This window comes from Carassius gibelio, chromosome A20 (assembly GCF_023724105.1).
Source record: "Carassius gibelio isolate Cgi1373 ecotype wild population from Czech Republic chromosome A20, carGib1.2-hapl.c, whole genome shotgun sequence".
Taxonomy (NCBI): Eukaryota; Metazoa; Chordata; class Actinopteri; order Cypriniformes; family Cyprinidae; genus Carassius; species Carassius gibelio.
The window spans coordinates 20,331,685-20,351,552 of record NC_068390.1 but is presented as its reverse complement, the minus strand read 5'-3'; the positions used below and the strand labels follow the sequence as shown (position 1 = coordinate 20,351,552).

Genomic DNA, 19,868 nt, shown 5'->3' with positions numbered 1-19,868 from the left:
AAAACCGAACCAGTGCTAAAATCGGAAAAGCATGCTCAGTGCAATTAGAGAAGACTGTTTATAAATAATGCGGTTCTTACAAAGCTGGTCCAAAAAAGTAATGTTTAAATTCGTAAATGTTGCAAACATTGTCACAGTTTGTTTGAGGTTTTAAAAAATCTTAATAGATATCACCACCATACTTGCCTAGCTGATTCATCACATTATACAATAAGATTTTTTTTTGTTACACGTTTTCTGAAATGTAATGTCTAAATATGTAAATGAGGTGTTATTTAATAAAAAAAAATCCAGAACAGAAATCTGATAATTAGATTAATCCAGATTCAAATTTAATAAAAATTTGTTTACATATTACAGTTAAATGTCTTGGATTATCTTTTTTTTTTTTTTGCCACACCATAAATACTGTAGACCGTCAAAAATACATTCTTCGCTTTGTTTTTAAGAATTAAAGGTTATATAAATCAAATGATATATGAACAAATACCTCTGTAAAAACCATCAAAATAATACAACAGCAATGTTTGGTGTATGCAAGTGCTATTGAAGTAAAAATGTCTTGCTCAGCACATGAGAAAAATGGTCTTTAAAGATATGTACTGCCATTGAAATCTACAGATGCAAATATAGGCTATGAAGTGTATTGAATTTAAATGTGTAGGCTTACATTGTTTTTTTGTTTTGTTTTTGTCCAACAACTTTTTAAAAACTGGAATGCTGGTTAAAAAGTATTCTGTATTCTTACAGTCTGTATTCTTGTTCTTACAGCAGTAGTTTGTACAATCTAATCTGGATTTTAGAGGCTAAATTAATAGCTAGTTCACTGGTCCATCTTTTTATAATATAATTATATATATATATATATATATATATATATATATATATATATATATATATATATATATATATATATATATATATATATATAATTTTTTAAGATAATTAAATCCGTGACGCTTGAACTAATACATAATAAAATGCGCTGAAGAAAAATATTATACGTATAAATACAATCGATACAAATTAATTCAACAACAGTCTAGCCAGCACATGTATTCTAACTGAGCGGTACATACCTCCAAATGTAAAGATGGCGCTAGAGATTCTTACGCCTATTTCTGCTTCTTCGCTCTTTCACGAAATTTCAGGACACACCCATAGCAACACAAACATCAGCATCCTGTCAGAGCAGAAACGATGAAGCAGTGGAGACATTAACGTCACATCAAAATATCTGACAGAACTCAACCGCACGTTTATTTGCTTTATGAGCAACGATGCAAGCGGACGACGCCAGATATTTAAAACGGTGAGTGTTTGTGTAATGCGATCGAGCTCTGTCATTAACTGTATATTGATCGAGCTTGAGCATAACACTGCACAAAAACACCATATATGCCTGTAAATGTTGTTTTCTATGATGTAAGATATAGATTTTAGCTATATGTGTTGGCAATCTTATGCATAGGCTTTTCTTTAAAATTATGGCATCGGTTTGTATTTATGTGTCGGAAGGAGACGTTTGTATGATCATCATCATCATCATCACCATCACCAGACCATCATCATATTAAATAGTTATTAAATGAATTAAATTTATAAGTACGAATGCTATATTTATAAGCGTACTGAATGTTTACATAATTTACAAGGTGCTTTGAAATGTAACATGGTCCTATCACGATTGTTTTACCAATAAAGGGCCACTTTTATTTTTATGATAAGCCTTATAAATCGACCATCATAGGAAAACTGAATAAGGCAGTAATCTGTTATGTTTTGTCTTCAGGAAATATAAGGGTGGCACTTTAGATGTCCACCCCACAGAAAAAGCCCTTGTTGTCCAGTATGAAGTGGAAGCGACGATCCTGGGGGAGATGGGAGACCCAATGCTAGGAGAGCGCAAGGAGTGCCAGAAGATGTACGATCCTTTAAATAAATGGAATAGTAGGCAAATTGATTGTGTGGTCGATTTTTTTGAGCTAAAATTTCCCTCCGATTGCAGAATCCGTCTGAAAAGCCTGAATTCCAACACGGACATTGCGTCTTTGGCTCGGAAGGTCGTGGAGGAGTGTAGACTCATTTCCCCTTCCAGACTTCCTGAGGTGGAACAGTTATTGTTCTACCTGCAGAACCGCAAGAAATCTGCAGGTATGCGAAGAAGAATGGGGTAATAAGTAATAAATAATGCTTGAGTGCTTTAGTGATTGTTTATGTTTTGTTTACTCAGAAAAGAAAGAGAAGAAACAGATCAAGCCAAGAGACCTGACTCCTTTCGAAGGCATGGAGGTATAGCTGAAATGAATATGCATTTGTTTCATTGTTTTTGTGTCAGATATGATAGTTTTTCAACCATTTTTGACTCACTTAATACTTTATCTTGTGTCCTGTAGCTTGATGAGGAGGCCAATATTAATAGCATAGATGACTATATTGAGCTCTTGTATGAGGACATCCCGGAGAAGATCAGAGGAGCTACACTCATCCTCCATTTGGCCCGTAATCCTGACAACCTGGAGGAGTTGCTGCAGAACGGTGAGTCACGAACTGGAGCTCATGGCTAGAACGAGTCATTTTTAAACAGTTTAGGACTGCATTTTTAGTGTTCAAATACCTTTACATTACAATATAAAAAAGCTTGGATTTGCTCTCATGTAAAACTGTATGATTAAAAGCATAATACACCCAAAAAAAGAAAATTCTGTCATCATTTACACACCCTTATGTCCTTCCAAAGCTGTATGACTTGCTTTCTTCTGTTGAACACATAAGAAGGTATTTTGAAAAATGTTTAAGTGTTTGTTTTTGTCTGTGCGATGACGGTCATTTTTGTCATATTAGCTCAAAGACTTGTACCCTACACTGTAAAAAAATTATTGTGATTTTAACAGCAAAAGACTGTAAAAATGCTACAGTAAAAACCTGTTAATTGGTTAACAGTAAGTTTCCATGCTATATATGAAGAACAACTCTGATTAAATTCAGTGTAATTTTACAGTAAAATAGTTTTAAAGTTACAGCCTTTGGAAGTGAACAATAAAAAGTCATTGTATAATTGATGGTGGATTTACCGAAATTGACATTCTCCGTATTCCCTGCATGACACCTCATATTTGATGTTTTATTATTATTTCTTTTTTAAATTGAAATAACTATGTTTCTTTTTAGTTTTTTCTTATCAGTTGTGTACATTAGGGTTTTATCTTAAAATGTTGCTACCATATTTTTTACGGTGAAGTTCTGGCAACCACATTTGCCGGTATTTTACCGTAAATGTCAGTCTAAGATAAAAAAAAAAAAAAAAAAAAAGTTTATCCAGCAAGGATGTTGAATGCTACATTTAAATGCCACTTATAGTTAACATTAGTAAAACAGAGAATGAGAGTCTATTCATAAAAAAGGATGTTTCTTCTATTTCTGCTATCTTTCATGTGTTCATTCTCTCTGACCACTTTGGCCTCTGTAACTCTATATTTGTGGCTCTACAGCCTGTTTTCCAGTTTCCTCCAAATATTTGCCCATTAGCATCTACATAAAAATAGTCTCATTTGATTTTTCCCATCATAACATATTCTCAATATTCACAAGCAGTCCCATTTTTCAAACCGTTGCCACTTTGTATTCACGACGTGAGTTCTTTTCATGAGCAATGAAAGCATTTGGTGTTTATTTGTCTGCTCTCCCACAGAGACAGCTTTGGGCGCGCTGGCCCGGGTCCTGAGGGAAGACTGGAAGCAGAGTGTTGATTTGGCGACCACCATCATCTACGTCTTCTTCTGCTTCTCCAGGTAAACGGGCTTCACATCTGCACGCTCTAGCCAAGACTCGCTCTTCAGTTTGATGGCTGAGCCACAGCAATGACAATGGCGAGAATATATTTCCTTACATGAGAATCATAATACTAAATACTCCTCTCATAGTACGACACATCGGCTGCTGTCAGGACTCATATGAAAAGCGAGGCTGTAGGTAAATGTGAAAGCTAGAATCGTCCTTGAATCTCTGCCCTTCCGATGTTATTCTGCAAGGGTTTGGTTACGATTCATCATATACTCTCTGTGAGCGAGCGTGTTTGACATGGGTTGAGGCTTTATTTTGGCATGGTTGGAAACACGGTGAAGGTTAAACAAACAAGCTTTTTGTCTCCAGTTTCTCCCAGTTCCATGGCCTGATCACTCACTACAAGATCGGAGTGCTGTGCATGAGCATAATTGAGCATGAGCTGAAGCGTTATGACCTATGGCAAGACGAACTGCTGAAGAAAAAGAAGGCTGATATCCTTTCAATGTAGCAGGGATCATAGGTGAAAGAGCGATTGGATGTCAGAGAAAGAGTAACGGTAAAGTCATGCCAAGGCTTTTTTTATTAAATGTTGCCCTCTGATTACTGCTCTGAACACAAGGGTTTAATAGACAAGGTCCTTGACTTTTTGAAACGGGACGATGACCCGGACAATCAGAACCTGAAGAAGGAGTACGAGAAAGCCCTGAAGAAGTACCATGGATTGCTGACCAAACAGGAACAGCTTTTGAGAGGTAGAACACATTATTACCCACATTTGATGTATTGTCTTTAATGCATATTTGCTGAATTGAAGTATTTTAAATCTTTCTGACTCCAGACATTTGAAATGGTAGTGTATATAGAATTTGAACTAAATATATCTATCTGCTTTCAATATTATCTTCTTTAAATACAGATTTGAACATGTATTGATAACCTTGCTGCTTGTGTTTCTATGCCATCAGTTGCTCTGTACCTGCTGCTGAATCTGTCTGAGGACACCCGCACGGAGCTGAAGATGAGGAACAAGAACATTGTCCACCTTCTGGTGAAAACGCTGGACAGAGACAGTGAGGAGCTACTGGTGCTGGTGGTGTCCTTCCTCAAGAAACTCAGTATCTTCTTAGAAAATAAGAATGACATGGTAATACTCTCAGATGTTTTTAAGTGACATTAATTTAGGGATGTCTTCAAAGCTTACAGACATGGACTAATATCCCCAGAACTCCCATTTTGATTTCATGGGGTGTTTAAATGCTATGTTTAAAAGATTGTTACCTGGAAGGTTGCAGGTTCAAACCCCACAAGGCTACACCACCCAGTTGTTAATTTCTTCCTATTACGCCTTCCTTCCTAAATCAGCCACACCTGTTTTCAGGACTTGTTGCTTATGTGGTGTTCTGTGCTACTTCAGGACAGTTTAGCTGTACTGTGCAGTCGACCACTTATCCCACACTTCCTCCACCTGCAACCAATCACACACTTAACCCTAGAACCAAGGTTATCTCAGCAATCATTTATTTTGATTCATAAATCAGCTAATTTTTTATTTAATTTAAAATTAAACACATTTGTCACATTTGTAAAGGCAGCTGAGCAAAGATTGTTACAGCTTTGGCAAATGCTATGGAGATGATGGTTCTCGGCCATTGTTTGACGCTGACTGTGAAAGTAAGGTTGTAGATGTAGGCAGTTATTAACGTTGAAGGCTTGATTTGAAAACTAGTTCCAGGCTGTGAACTGTGGCTTTAATGGGGATCATATTTCTGCTGGGCTGCCTATCTGTGGTTGTGTTTGACCACAGCTGGAACAGGCAGATGTGTTAACAAGCAAAAGCAAAGGCTCAGGCACATTCATCTCTCTCTTTTTGGTAGGCTGAGATAGATACAGTCGAGAAGCTGGCGAAACTGGTGCCCTGTGAACATGAAGATCTCCTGAACGTCACTCTGCGCCTCCTCCTTAATCTTTCCTTTGACACGGGCCTCCGCAGCAAGATGGTGCAGGCAGACCTTCTGCCCAAACTCACCGCACTGCTAGGTAAGATTCAAGGTGTTTTGGACTGCTTTCCATGGTTTTATTTAATTTCATTTCCTAGTAGGGATCAAAATATATTTTTGGTGCTTTTTTAGAGCTATATGTATCTCTAATCTCTATAAATCCAATTTTGGACAATTTATTTTTATATATATTATTTATATTATTATTATATTTTTTATATATTTTTTTTTTACTAAGAAAATGTTATTATTATTTTTTTATTTTATATATACTAATAGTAAGGGTGCAACAGATTGTAGATCCAGACATCATAGAGTGAAAGTTTATCATTTGCACGTGTTTTGTCTTGAATCGGGACACACACAGTGTTTTTGTGCGCACAGCAGAAGTGCTCAAACACAGAGAGAGAGAGAGGGAGAGAGAGAGAGAGAGAGAGAGAGAGGCAGAGGTGCAATTCAGACAGTGTGAGAACACGGCATCGATTACTCTTTCACGTCTATTTGTGCTTGAACGAACACATATACAAAAAGCTATGGTAAAATACCCAATTTGGCAAGTATTCTGGTTAACACAGTCGGTTATGTCTTAAGTGAACATAAACAGCTGAGAAAGAAGCCGGATGTGTATCAGTACTAACTTAGGTCCGTGTATTTGGTCTTAAAGAGACAGCAGCCTATCAATACCTGCTTCTGTCTGCTAATCAAACAACACCACAGCTCTAACAAAGGTTACAACCATTGAGACAGCATAAGTCTTGCTAAACGTACCTGTTGTTTATGTTATGTTTGAGGAAGTAAACCTTTCTCAGCCTCATCAAGACCACTTCCTGAGATGAAATGAAACACACGAGTGGTGCATGGACTACACAGGCAGGCGTGGTTGGCTTTGGCACCAACAATGTGTTTTTTTTTTTTTCTTTTTTTTTTTTTTCTTCAAGGCCTCAGGGGGGTGTGGTGTGTCCCATGCAATTAATGTAATTTATTTGTTAAAAAAACAGTTTCAGCTCTAAAGTAAATGTTGTTCTTCCAGCACAGAGGAAGTCCACATTTAGCGGCTTATGGAGATTTTCTATTCCGTCAGACACCTACAACTACTCATTCTTTATGAAAACTTTGGACTGGCTGCCAACAGCTAATGGTCCTTTGGATGATATGATGTTTTTATATGTATTTTTGGAAGAAGGTGTGTGTAACTTTCTGGTCTGCTTTGTAAGAAAATGACGTCCTGTCAGAGTATTACAGATGCCTCATGAATCTTCATAGTGGACCGAGTGAAGCTCCTATCTGCTCTCCTGCCAGAAGACCCTTTGAGGGTCATGACCTTGCTGATAAGATGAAAGTGAAGCTTGGTATCCTCTTAAAGCTCCTTGAAGAATTACCTCATAACCAGAACCCACTTACTGACAGCTCCCTCTCAAATCACACTTCAAAAAATGATTTTTGTCTTGTTTATCTATATCTTATCATTCTTATATTAAGTTACATATGCTTGAGAAGCAAATCACATAAGAAATTACATTTTGTTTTGTTTTTTTATTAAATTGAGTCTTTGCTTAAAACAAAAAAAATATATCTGCCAAGGGGCTAAGAAAATAAACTATATTTTTTCCTAATTCATTGACAGATACTTTATTAAGAAAAACTCTCTTAATGTTACATGTCATTTTGCTTCTCAAGTGTGTCTTGATATAAGATTGTTAGGTATGTACTGGAAAACAATACTTTCCTACAGAGTAAGAGTAAGTAATTTTATTTTATTATATGTATTATATGTATAGGAACAGTTTACATCAAAGTGCAGTAAAAAACAAACAAACCACCATTTCACCTGTTCACAGCACACCACTGCTAATACATCACATATATTTGCATTGAATTTAGCAGTAAGCACCTACAAACGCCATGTGTACCATTGTTTGCTAACATGTAATTTTTACATTTTATGCAATATAATTTACTTGGGTTATTACATTCGCTTATTTTTATTTATTTATTTTTTATCTGTGAGAGAAAAATGACACCGCCCCCACCCCCCAGTTATTCCATCCTTCCGACGGGCCTGAGATACATATATACATAGAGAGAGAGAGAGAGAGAGATAAACAAGTCAATAACCCTAATTGAGTAATCAGTTAATGGCTAGTGGACCATCTTGACCCATCCCTTACTGTTTACCATTAGTGTGTATCAATGTCTCAATCAACTCTGAAGGACAAGTGCGTTAAGGTTGTAGTGGTTTCCTGAAGGCCTTGCTGACATGGCTTTTATTGTGGTTGAGTGGTTTAAATCTTACTGGGGTGTAATTGAAGTTTAGCTCTCCTGTTCACCCACTAAACACACCCTGAACAGGATAATGAATTTTTAATGGGCTTTTTTTTTTCCTCCCAAGCTCCAGGGCTGTTTTGAACATTTTAACAGGCCCTTCTCCTCCATCATCATAAAGGATCCCCCGTTTTCCTCTCCCGACATGCAGGCCGAGGCGTTAATTCTGTGTGTGTTTGTGTGTGTGTGTGTGTATGCGCTTGACCTCTGAGTGTGTGCTAGAGCTCTTTTGTATGCTTGTGTGTGTCTTTCTCTAATGAGAAGCACATGTCGTGGTGCACGCGGTGCAGAACAGCTTGGCTTGAAGTTATTAATCGCAGTAAAATTTATGCTTCCTCCTTTTTTCCCCAATTAAATGGAGAAGCCCTTCTCTTTTCAGGGGTCTCTGCGAGCACATCTGGTTTCAATAGGCAGAGATAACCTTGCCTAAAGGGCCTGTGGCTGGCTATGACCCATCCCCGCCCCCTCTTCCCTCTCTCGGGGTCTGGGTCTGTCTGTCTGATTAAGTCAGGGCTCAGGTTCTTACCAGGTCCAGGTTTCAGTCTGCTTTGTGAAGGGTAACTGTGCTTTAACAGGGTCAGAATTACTCAGTCCTGATATAAATACCAGATACAAAATACAAAGATTAACAAAATGATTCTTGCAGATTTGTTTTCTATATTTTAACACTACTATTAAAGAGTTTGAGGTTAGGATTGTTTTTGAAAGAAGTCTCTTATGCTTATCAAGACTGCAGTTATTTGATTAAAAATAAAGTAAAAACTCAGAAATCATTCTAATAAGCTGATTTGATGTTCAAGAAACATAACAACTTAATATTTTTGTAGAAACGGTGGTACATTTTGTCAGAACTCTTTGATAATTTGATGAACAGAAATGTTGTATCGTTATTTAAGTATTTAATGTAATTTTTGTTCAATTTAATTCACCCTTTCTGAACAACAGTATTTTTTTCAGTCCAACAAAACAGAAAAAAAATACAAACTTTTGGATGGTAGCATAGGTCAACAGTAATGGCCAAAAAAAAGTGTCTCATTCCACTCCCTAGTTTCCTATGACATGAATCCTGAACACGAATTGTGGCACCAGCAAAGGGCCTATATTCTGTAAATATTGGGACACTTGTGCCTTGAATTGTCCTGTTTATCCTGCTGTGTTTAGATAAGGCTACCTTTAATATGCAGAGAGTATGTCTGTCCATTCATGGCTCGTGTGTGTTTGTGTTTCAGGAGATGAAGCGCAGAGACAGATCGCCATGTGCATTCTGTACCACATCAGCATGGACGACCGTTTTAAGTCTATGTTTGCCTACACAGACTGCATTCCACAGGTGAGAGGTCAGCCTGCATTAGCATGATCTTATAGCATGGGACAGGAGAGCTCTATATCCACTCTCACACCATGTCTAAACCGAGTGTGACTGTTGTCCCATTGTCTTGAGTCATGCATCATGAGCGTTGTTCATATTTGGTGTAGACACTATGTCTCAGATAACTCACTTACTGGCCCTCTCTGCATTTCTTTAATACTGTACATGTGTCTGTTGTGAGATTTGCACCATAGAATTTCACCACCTGAGGCCAGCTGCATAAACCTTGCCCATGTTAAAATTATCTTAAGAAGTAGTCTGATTGACAAGCAATTAACCAAGGGTTAATAGTCTTATTTTTCAGATTCACATTAGAAAAGCTTAAAGAGCCACACAAATGGGAAATCAAAAATGACCTGTATTACAGTGTATGATGTAGCTGTCCATCAGTGTAAACAATGTGCAAAGTAATTAAACCAAAAAGTACACGATTTATAAAGTTATTGGCTTCTAAAGTAAGGAGTCGACTCTGAATCGCTGAAACGAGTCGTTCTAGATTTCAAATCTTTTGCCCATCTGTTTGTACGTAACGAGAACACTTTGTATAATAATCTCTGCCTACAACTCTGTTTTACAACACGTACATGCGGAACAACCAATCAAAACTGACTATGTCAGGTGACCAATCAGAACACAGTATTCTACCGAAAGGTGGGGTTTAAGGAAACTGAATCTTTTGAACAGCTTCGCGCAAACCGTTTGGGGATCTCTGAGAATTTAGGTAATTTTAAAATGATATTTTGACAAAATGACAATGTTTTTTAACCTTGCATGGATTTAAACCTGTTGTACAGGACTTATAAACAGTGATAGGAAGCTTAGAATTTTCATCTTACTGGCTATTTAATTATCAAAGGAAATTGTAGTTTTTTTGATAAGACCAAAAACATGCGTCATGACAGTAATAAAAATTATTTTAATTAAAACGATAACGATTTTGTTAACGATTTGCAAAATCAAACATTGAAGTACAAAACTAATAATTGTATGTTATTTATACTGATCACAAATAACATGAAAGGCTTGAAAATTCTTCAGTCAAAAGGTGTGAGAATCCTGTGCAGTGTTGTCACTTTCACCTTTGGCTTGGCGAAAGACGAAAAAGGGAAAGGAATAATTTTTTTTTTAAATTTAAGGCAGGTTACAGAAGCATGTTCAAGATTATACTTATCATTCAGTTACACAGAATAAGGATCCAACAGACATGTGTAAGAAGAAAGGATATAGAAAGGTCCTTCATAGACAAATTGGGTGACTAGAGAGATTAAAACATGGTGACAGCAGGTCGGGGGTTACCAAGGTTTTGGTGGGGCGACTGGATGTTGCATGTGAAAGCAGGGCAGGTGCCAGTAAGTCTAGCCAAAGTGATTTGGGCTGCAGGGCGGCTGCTATGTGATACTCAGAATGGGACTGTATGCTTTGCATACTCACCGCTGCCTCCTCACTCTCTCTCCGGGCCTCCTGCTTATTGTTAATGTCAGGGGGCGATGTTGACAACCCTTGACCACTTCAACCCAGGTCTGGACCTCTGCCCAGTACCCTTTTCCCCCATGCTCCCTTCCTGAAGCCCTACCGTCCCCTCAGGTAGCAGAGTCCGGTTCTCTTTTCCACTCGGGGTGTGGTGATGTTAGCCAAGCTAATGGAGAGTGACATGTAAGGTTTGTGTCTAAAGTTCGGATTCGCTTGAGAAAAACAGGAACCCCTGGACGTCTGGGAAACTTTCAAATTGGGTACGGGAGTTTGGAAAAAATGTTAAAGGTCTGTCGGCTTTTAAGTGGGACAAAGGCGGGTTTGATTAAAGTTCTAGGCGGGTCAGGACAGTCGCTGACTGTTGAGTTGGATCTTTCAAGAAAGAAGGGCACACTTGAGAAAGGATGCATTAAATTGATCAGTAAAGTGACAACAAATATATTTAAAACGTTACAAAATATTTCTATTTCAAATAAATGCTGTTCTTTTCTACTTCATCAAAGAATCCTCACAATGTATTGCAGCTTCCACAAAACTATTAAGCAGCACAGCTGTTTTCAACACTGATCATAATAAGAAATGTTTCTTTAGCACAGAATGGTTAAATATAGTGCAAGACGAGAGAGAAAACCCAGGCCTGGTCTTCTCTCGTCTTGCACTGCTGTCACTCCTCCTTTTATCCTTCCAGAGCTCCTCTGTGGGACTCGAGACCGGTGAGTGGCGCAGGTGTCACTCCTTATTACTTTCACTCCACAGGCCTCGCTCCATTCCCATGGCTGCCTCGCCATATTCGTCAAACCCACCATAAAGTCTTGAGATGTTTTTTCAAAGTTAAACTTGCATTAAGTTTACATGTCTTTCTAAACATGCAACTCTTTTGTGCAATATGCGAGTGCACAATATGGTCCCTTTAGAAAATGCACAAAATAAACTTTCTGTGTGAACAGCTTGGTTTTGAAAATATATTTTTTGCATTGATGTTTTTTCTCCGCAATATTTGTAATTAACAACGCAGCAGCGCAGCACTGTGGCTTCGACTGGACAGGCTAACAAAAAAATTTAAATGCAATGACACTTACATCATAATCGCATTTCTGATTTCTGAAAGATCATTGATCATGTGACACCGAAGACTGGAGTAATGGCTGCTGACTACTACACTCTAGGCAAGTGATTTGATTGTTTCTGTTAATTCATTGTGTTTTGTTTGTCAGGTAATGAAGATGTTGTTTGATTGTGGTGAGGAGAGGATTGACGCTGAGCTCATTTCCTTCTGCATCAACCTGGCTGCCAACAAGAGGAATGCCCAGATCATGTGTGAAGGTGAGAATAGATACAAATGTGCAACCAAAAAACAGTGAAGTGAAGACTGGGTGCTGAATTTAATGGGTTTTTTTCAAGGCAACGGCCTAAAGATGCTAATGAAGAGAGCACTGAAGCTAAAAGATCCTCTAATGATGAAGATGATCCGAAATATATCTCAGCATGATGGACCTTCTAAAAATCTTTTCATTGTGAGTGTCAAAAATGAGAATACATTCATCCATACATATGAAGTTTTTTGTAGAGATGTTCATTGATGTTTACTCCATTGAAAACTAATAAGCATGTAATGTGTTTGAGGACTATGTCGGAGACTTAGCGGCTCAGATCGGACTAAAGGAAGAGGAAGAGTTTGTCATCGAGTGCTTAGGAACTCTTTCCAATCTTACCATTCCTGATCTTGACTGGGAGCTTGTGCTGAAGGAGTACAATCTGGTGCCTTATCTCAAAGACCACCTCAAACCAGGTCCGTCTCAGTCCACTTTACTATTTTACATCACAATGGAAAATACAGGAGAATATTAGTTGCAATGTCTTTTGATAAATGACTTTTCTTATGTAGGCTCCTCAGAGGATGACCTCATTCTGGAGGTGGTGATCATGATTGGCACGGTCTCAATGGATGACTCCTGTGCCGTAATGTTGGCCAAATCAGGCATCATTCCTGCTCTAATAGAGCTGCTGAATGGTAGGTAGATGCTCAGATTGCTTTTAAAGTGCATGTGCTGAAGTTGACATGTGTTCGTGGAAACAGAGAAATTGTAATCTCTCTCTTCTTTCTATCCTCAGCCCAGCAAGAAGACGATGAGTTTGTCTGTCAGATTGTGTACGTCTTTTACCAAATGGTGTTTCACCAGGCCACCCGAGATGTCATCATTAAAGAAACACGTATCCTTCATCTTGTAAAACCTGCAGATGCATGATGATATTGTTGCTCTGTCATACAGCGGTTTCAAAAATTTTAGGGTTTTTGTACCTGACTGCTTTCTTGTCAGAGGCTCCAGCATATCTCATTGACCTGATGCATGACAAAAATGCAGAAATACGCAAAGTGTGTGACAATACATTGGACATCATTGCTGTGAGTATAAATCAGCTGTACCTCAAAAAGTGTGCTGTCTTTCACAGATTTCAAGTTGTTTCAGTGGGCATAGGGGCCTAGTAATGGTCAAACAAATGTAACCCTTTTTACATTCAATTCATATTGAGGAACCAGTGTTTTTGCTTGACGGAATGTTCTATTTTGGCTCTTCACACATGAGTGCTTCAATCCATCGCTTAATGACATGGCAGAAACCATCTCTTTATTCTGATTAAATCACAAAACAAAGTACACACAAATATGTCCCTGCTTATGATATACAATCACTGATAAACATCTTTGCAAGGGTATATTAGAACCCAAAACCTTGACACTGAAATTGTCATTAGACTGTTTAAGACTACGATTATTTATTGCGTATCTCAGTATTTATACACTGACGTGAAGAATCTTGGGCCTAATGGCACATTTTATTATAGTACATGTAAGAATGAAACTATCACTTTAAAAATAAGTTCTATGTTGATACATTAACCCCCCCCCACACACACACACACACACACATCACTGGTTTATAGTCGGAGTCATTTGACATAATAGACTGTTGGATGAACACCGTTGCTAGCGGGTTAAGTGTATAAACTATTCTGAAGCAGCCCTGTCACATGTGATCTGTCCCAGGCCTCAGATTAATGTAATTAGGGCTGGTCTTGAGGCCATGGGAAGTGTTCCATACATCTGATCGGAAAGGGGCCATTATAGCTGGGAGCCACATCACAGAGAGAGGAGGAGATGCCTGCTTTGTGTCACATGGGGATGGTGGACAGAGCGCAGATCCACTGAATACCACACATTCACAGACACGTCGTTGGTCATCATCCCCTTTTCTTCTTTTTCAAATATGAACATGTGAAATCTGATCACTTTTGTTGAATGTTTTTCTCCTTTATCTTGGCATACCCAAACAGGAGAAGTCATTCATAATTTTGAAATTTGAATTTAGATTTTTTCCCCCCAGATTTATTTATAAAACACCCAAACCTGCTCTGGATCTAAATGTTCAGTAACGTCATTAGCTCAGCTGCTTCAAGATTGATTAGCCGGGGTATCAGACCACATTCATCACTGTGATTGGCCAAGGGAGGGCAGCGTGTGGTGCCTTTAATGCTTTACAATGATGAATTTGTGGCCTGGCAGAAAGTGTCAGTGTGTATGCCGGTGGTGCCAAACCGGTGACAATGAGGCCTGTTTGAGGCCTAGGCCTCAGGTGGCCATCAGAGCCCCAGGCCTTCCACCCTGTCTGGGGATGATTAATCAGAGAGCCGGGTTGCTTAGCTTAGCTATTTCCACCAACCTCAAAGAGGTTTTATTACGCTCAGTCCCTGTAGAGTTCAAATAAAAAAGTTACCATGTTATCTGTCTGCCGAGCAGCACAGCACACCTGATTCATCCCACATCTTCAGTATGTCAGTGCCTTTCTGTGTCCTGTGCTCATACTCTGGCTGTTCTCTCTGTCTGTGTCTGTAGGAATATGATGTGGAATGGGGCAAGAAGATCCAGAGTGAGAAGTTTCGCTGGCATAACTCTCAGTGGCTGGAGATGGTGGAGAACCGACAGATGGATGAGGCAGAGCCTTTCATGTATGGAGACGATGGAGAACCTTTTCTCCAAAATGGTGACATCCTGGAACGGCCGGACCTCTTCTACAGCGCAGGTTATATTGGGCGGGGTTTTTTTTTCAATATAGCTGTTTAAATAGAAGTTCTTATGAATAGGGTGTTTTTTTTTTTATATGTGTCAACATACTTTGGGTTAGGTTTTATATATATATATATATATATATATATATATATATATATATATATATATATATATCTTTATATATCTTTCTAAGCAATCAGACATGATTTTATTTGGGAGAGTAACACAAGCCCTCCTCCCCATATTGGCCCCATATATAAGATATGTGCTCTGGTGTTTCTACTGTAATTCTGAAATTTATATATATATATATATATATATATATATATATATATATATATATATATATATATATATATATATATATATATATAAAACATACTGTAATCTGTAATTTGGTTAAAAATCCAGATTATAAACAAACATAGTTTTTATGATTAATTTTTATAATTCAAATTTTAGATATTTCATACAAAAAAATCTAATAATAATAATAATAAAAAAATAATAAATGCAAAATATTATGAGAAATGTGCTGTATCTTTTGTCATGCCTTAGCACAGAGGTGCTACTGATAATTGGTTTCTCTGTGATTCCTGCAGATGGAATAATCCCAGGAGATGGTGCCATTAGTCCAGAGTTCTTCACAGACTTCCAGAATGGAGACCTGTTAGGACCACAGGGTTTCCCCAGCAGGTACATTTAAATATGATGAATTAGTCCAACTGGCTTTTGTTATTACTGCACACACACAGACACACACACATCTTTGCCTGCCAGTTTTGTTGGCTTTAGCAAGGAAGGGCTCAAAAGTACTGCGTCAAAGATTCCTCCGGCATTCCCAGCAGGCCGCATTACTCCTCCAACAGTAATACCCTCAGCTTTGAGAGTAAACACAGCTCCCTCTATTTAGCTTTTCCCAAATCTGCCTCAGTTGCCATATACCTACTGTTTAGGGGTTTCTACAAAGCATTAATGTGATGAATACTTGATGCCATGATTTATGGTGTGGCCCACTTTGTGTCACAGCACTGTGCAAAATATTTGAGCTCAGTTCCAAATATTCAACTCAGTAATGATAGGGGGATTATTTGATATGGGGCCATTAATGATAATACAGTGACCCCTTTAAATGAATAGACACTCATAGGTTTGGATGGAGGATGGAGGATGGAGGATGGAGGATGGAGACGTGAAGTCAGAGAAGAGGCGCTGAAAAATAAGGTGCAAGTAAATACGAGGGGGAGGGGGCAGCAGAGGAAACCATGGTTTTTTTCACAACTCTTTGTAAGCGATACCTGTTGAATACACCGAGAGAGCAAAGGGAATTGGGCAGCCTGGAAGTGTGGTTTTCATTTGCTCCGTATGGTGTTCGAGATCCAGGTTAACACAATAATGAATTCCAGCCTATGAGCCAGGAGCCAGACACACTGGGAACGGCTCTTTTAAAAGCCTTTTATAGAATCACTTTTATTTATAGAATAGCACAGAGCAATCTTTCATTTAGCACATAAAGAACGCTCAGTTGTTCTAGATGAAGAGGACAAATTCCTGGCTACATTTGCTTGAAAAATAGGAGTTCTTTATTGTGAACGTTATGGTTAGAAAAAAGTTCATTAATCAAGTATTTTAAACTAAAATAAAACGATTTTAAAGCAGTAAAGCGTAAAACATTATTTTTAGTAAAACATTGTCAGGGCCAACCAGGAAATGTGAAATTCCCCCAAGAAGTATTTGGACACTTAAGCCTCACAAAATGTTTAAAAGACATTGCATTAAAAAAAAGTGTTAAAACAAATGGAATGTATTTATTTAGCTTTCTTTAGATTATTTCCACTGGCAAACGTTACGTAAGTTGATGTAAGTTAATGTGATGAACTACAACTGGGGTTACTCTGCTGGGACACCTGTGTGAACTTGAGGGGAACTGACTTCATATACTCACTAATAGAGACCAGTCGCTTTAAAGTAATAGAACAAATGGCTAAATAATTAAAGTCAGCTCTGAGAAAAAGTTTAGCATCATTTGTTTGCAGATAACACTTGATTTGATTTACTGTTCAAAGTTTGGGGTCATTAATTATTTTTATTTTTTTAAGAAATTTATATTTATTTGATTGAGATTTAAATAACCCTAAATAAATAATAATTACAATAAATTTTGTCATTCACTTTTGTGCTATATGACAAACCTGTCATATAGAAATACTTTTAAAATACTTTATGGTGCTTTAAACTTTTTTTTTTGTCTTTATTCATTGTAATCTTATAGAAGACAGCACCTTCTTTTCTCCATTCGTGTTTCATGAAATAAATAAAGTTGAATTTGGAAAGACGTGAGGGTGAGCAAATTTAACAGAATTATCATCTCTGGGCACCAAAGGAAGAAAAAAGACCGGCAACACAAGACACTTTCCTGTTTAGAGGTTTCCGGGTGTTTTTTTTACAGGATCTCACCTCAGTGTTAACTCTCAGGGGTCACTGGGGCCAGACATGGGGATCTTTTTTCAGCCTGTGTCAGTCTCAGATCTTCAGATTAACACCAAGTGCACTGTGTCTGTGATCTTTGTGTGTAAAGGGCCAACGGCTGTGTTTCATAAGAAGGATAAACAGTATCTACATCTGAATTGATTTGGTTTAGATTAAATGATTAGACAAATGATTCTAGATGGAAAAAAGGTTGGTTTGAGTCACTAGAAACATCATTATTTGAGGAAACCTGTGGAAATGTCATTTTTTCAGCTTTCCTGGAAAGGATGACAGCATCCCTTTGGGATGAATGATTCACTGCAAGAATGATTGTAACACAAACACACTCTTTTAAGGCCTGTCTCTTACCTGGAGTCTCTTTGGAGTGATCATCTGATTTACAACACACTGCCTTTTCCTTCTCATCAACCCTTTTAAACTTAGTTAGTTATAGGCTTCGGTTTCACCCGAACTCTTTCCAACACATCCAACCTCTCCTCTTCACGCTTTTAACAATGTCTGAAATTTCTCCAGACAGCATTGGTGTACCTCGGAGGTTAAAGACAGGCTTGCTGCCCAGAGAGGGTGGGTGTACTGGGAGTTTAGGGGGTGGCACGTGTAACCCATCACTGGAAGTGATTTGGTTTAAAAACAACATAGCATTATGGGAGCTGGAAGGTGCAAAGCAAACAACCCATATTTTAAAAATACAGGCCAAATTTGGATGGATGTTTTTTTAGAGGCTTCATACTAGTCCATTCCAGCTGATGTGACATCATCCCATTGGTCATTTACCTTGAGGAATTAATATAATTCTCACGGTTTAAGAATATAATTTTTAATTTGTGAACACTCCTGGTGTGAATAATATAATATATAATATGAAATGATACCGTTTGTCATTTGCCTTAAGGATGTAATAGAATTTTATTGTTATTGAAATCTAATTTTTAATTTGTGAACACTTCTGGTGTTAATAATATAATTTGTGACATAAATTAGATATAAAGTAAATAAATTTAATTGATTGTTATTTATTTAGTATTTAGCTATGTAGGATTGGAGCAGTTCTGTTTTAAGGCTAGGTAGCTCTGTTTTGCAGAATCATACCGCCATCTAGTGATGCTTAGTTATAACCTTTATCTTACCCATATACTGTCCTAACAAAATACATTGACCTGATTTATGTTAGTTATTGTGATTGACTGATGTGACTGGCTGACAGCTGGCTGTGTCTCTCTTCCTCCAGTTCTTTGACAGACGGGTACGGACAGATAGGTGTGACTCCAGCGCGTCCTGCCACGGCTCACGGCTTCCGGCCAGATGAGCAGTTTTATTACGGTTACACGGCATCACGGTAGGAGAGTGTCAGGGAAGACCTAAAAGCTATGAAAACCAATTCAATGGATCTCAAAAGATGCTAGTTAGGTTTCATTCCCATTTCAAATGAAAGCCACAATACTGATTTTCTTCATCATCCGTAACATTATCAGTCATATGTGGATATTTATTCCATGTGAATCTCAAGCCTGAATGTGTTTTAAGCTGAATGTTCTCAATGAAGCTATGATTTGCAGCCTTCACTTTAAGATAGATCAGGTAGTTTTAACATAATTTAGTCTACTGTGTATTGCTTGTCAACACTGATGAATCTAGTGGCACCACATTGCGTTTTCTGTGCAATATAACAAAAGTAGGATTTTCCAGTAGGTGCATGCTGTTTCAGTGATGTAGGTGAGTTAATTTAAGAGTGTTTAAAACATCATCTATTTATACATTAAAGCAAATCTGTCCGTTTAATGCATGACGGTTGTTCAGATTTAAGTTTCTGGAAGCAAAATATTTTGTAGCTTTAGCTGCAACTCATGTTTTATTGTCATCCATAATAGGACTTCCTTCAGTTTTGTATATGTTTACATAAAGCAACTGATATAAGAGTCATTTTAATGATAGTGGTGCCCCTCTGTGGACTCGCATATGAAATTGGGTATTATTTTCAAATACATTTCATACATGACAACACAACACAGTGCCCATGGGGACAATAATGTCACTTTACAGTCTTAATATCTTCACTACACACTAATGTGATTGTGTAAAACAATGTTGCCTGTTATTTATTATAATTATTTTATTTTGCTTTTGATACTGTAGTACCACTTTTAGAACACATCTTGACTTTATATGGTGCACTGCTGACAACTTCAGATGTATTTTGTAACGTAGCCTACTCAAGTGTGTGTGTTTTTTTTTTAAATAATACGTGCATAAATAATATGTGCATTCAATTTCATTGGGGTCTGGGAACTGTCTTACTGTTTTATATGAAATGCCTTTTTGTTTAATGTGGTGCAATATGAAATACATAAATTGATGTGCAAAAGCTTTC

The 19,868-nt window shown here is 37.7% G+C and overlaps 1 protein-coding gene across 1 annotated transcript; it reads left to right on the top strand.

Annotated features, from left to right (window-relative positions):
- The first annotated feature begins 1,144 nt into the window (after positions 1-1,144).
- Positions 1,145-19,864, top strand: LOC127939028 (kinesin-associated protein 3). Its single transcript, XM_052536007.1, has 20 exons — positions 1,145-1,312; positions 1,793-1,924; positions 2,009-2,154; positions 2,234-2,292; positions 2,397-2,538; positions 3,692-3,791; positions 4,153-4,277; positions 4,440-4,538; positions 4,752-4,930; positions 5,661-5,823; positions 9,335-9,435; positions 12,159-12,267; positions 12,346-12,458; positions 12,568-12,733; positions 12,830-12,955; positions 13,057-13,155; positions 13,263-13,348; positions 14,837-15,023; positions 15,613-15,706; positions 18,729-19,864. Exons 1-20 carry the CDS (start codon positions 1,281-1,283, stop codon positions 18,838-18,840), a joined length of 2,370 nt encoding a protein of 789 aa, XP_052391967.1. The 5' UTR covers positions 1,145-1,280; the 3' UTR covers positions 18,841-19,864.
- The last annotated feature ends 4 nt before the right edge of the window (positions 19,865-19,868 follow it).

Bases quoted from the DNA above. Each gene is read 5' to 3' on its own strand.
- LOC127939028 (XM_052536007.1), top strand. From the start codon at position 1,281: ATGCAAGCGGACGACGCCAGATATTTAAAACG. The intron at 1,925-2,008 runs GTACGATCCTTT...CTCCGATTGCAG, and splicing joins CGCAAGGAGTGCCAGAAGAT to AATCCGTCTGAAAAGCCTGA. The intron at 13,156-13,262 runs GTATCCTTCATC...CTTTCTTGTCAG, and splicing joins TGTCATCATTAAAGAAACAC to AGGCTCCAGCATATCTCATT.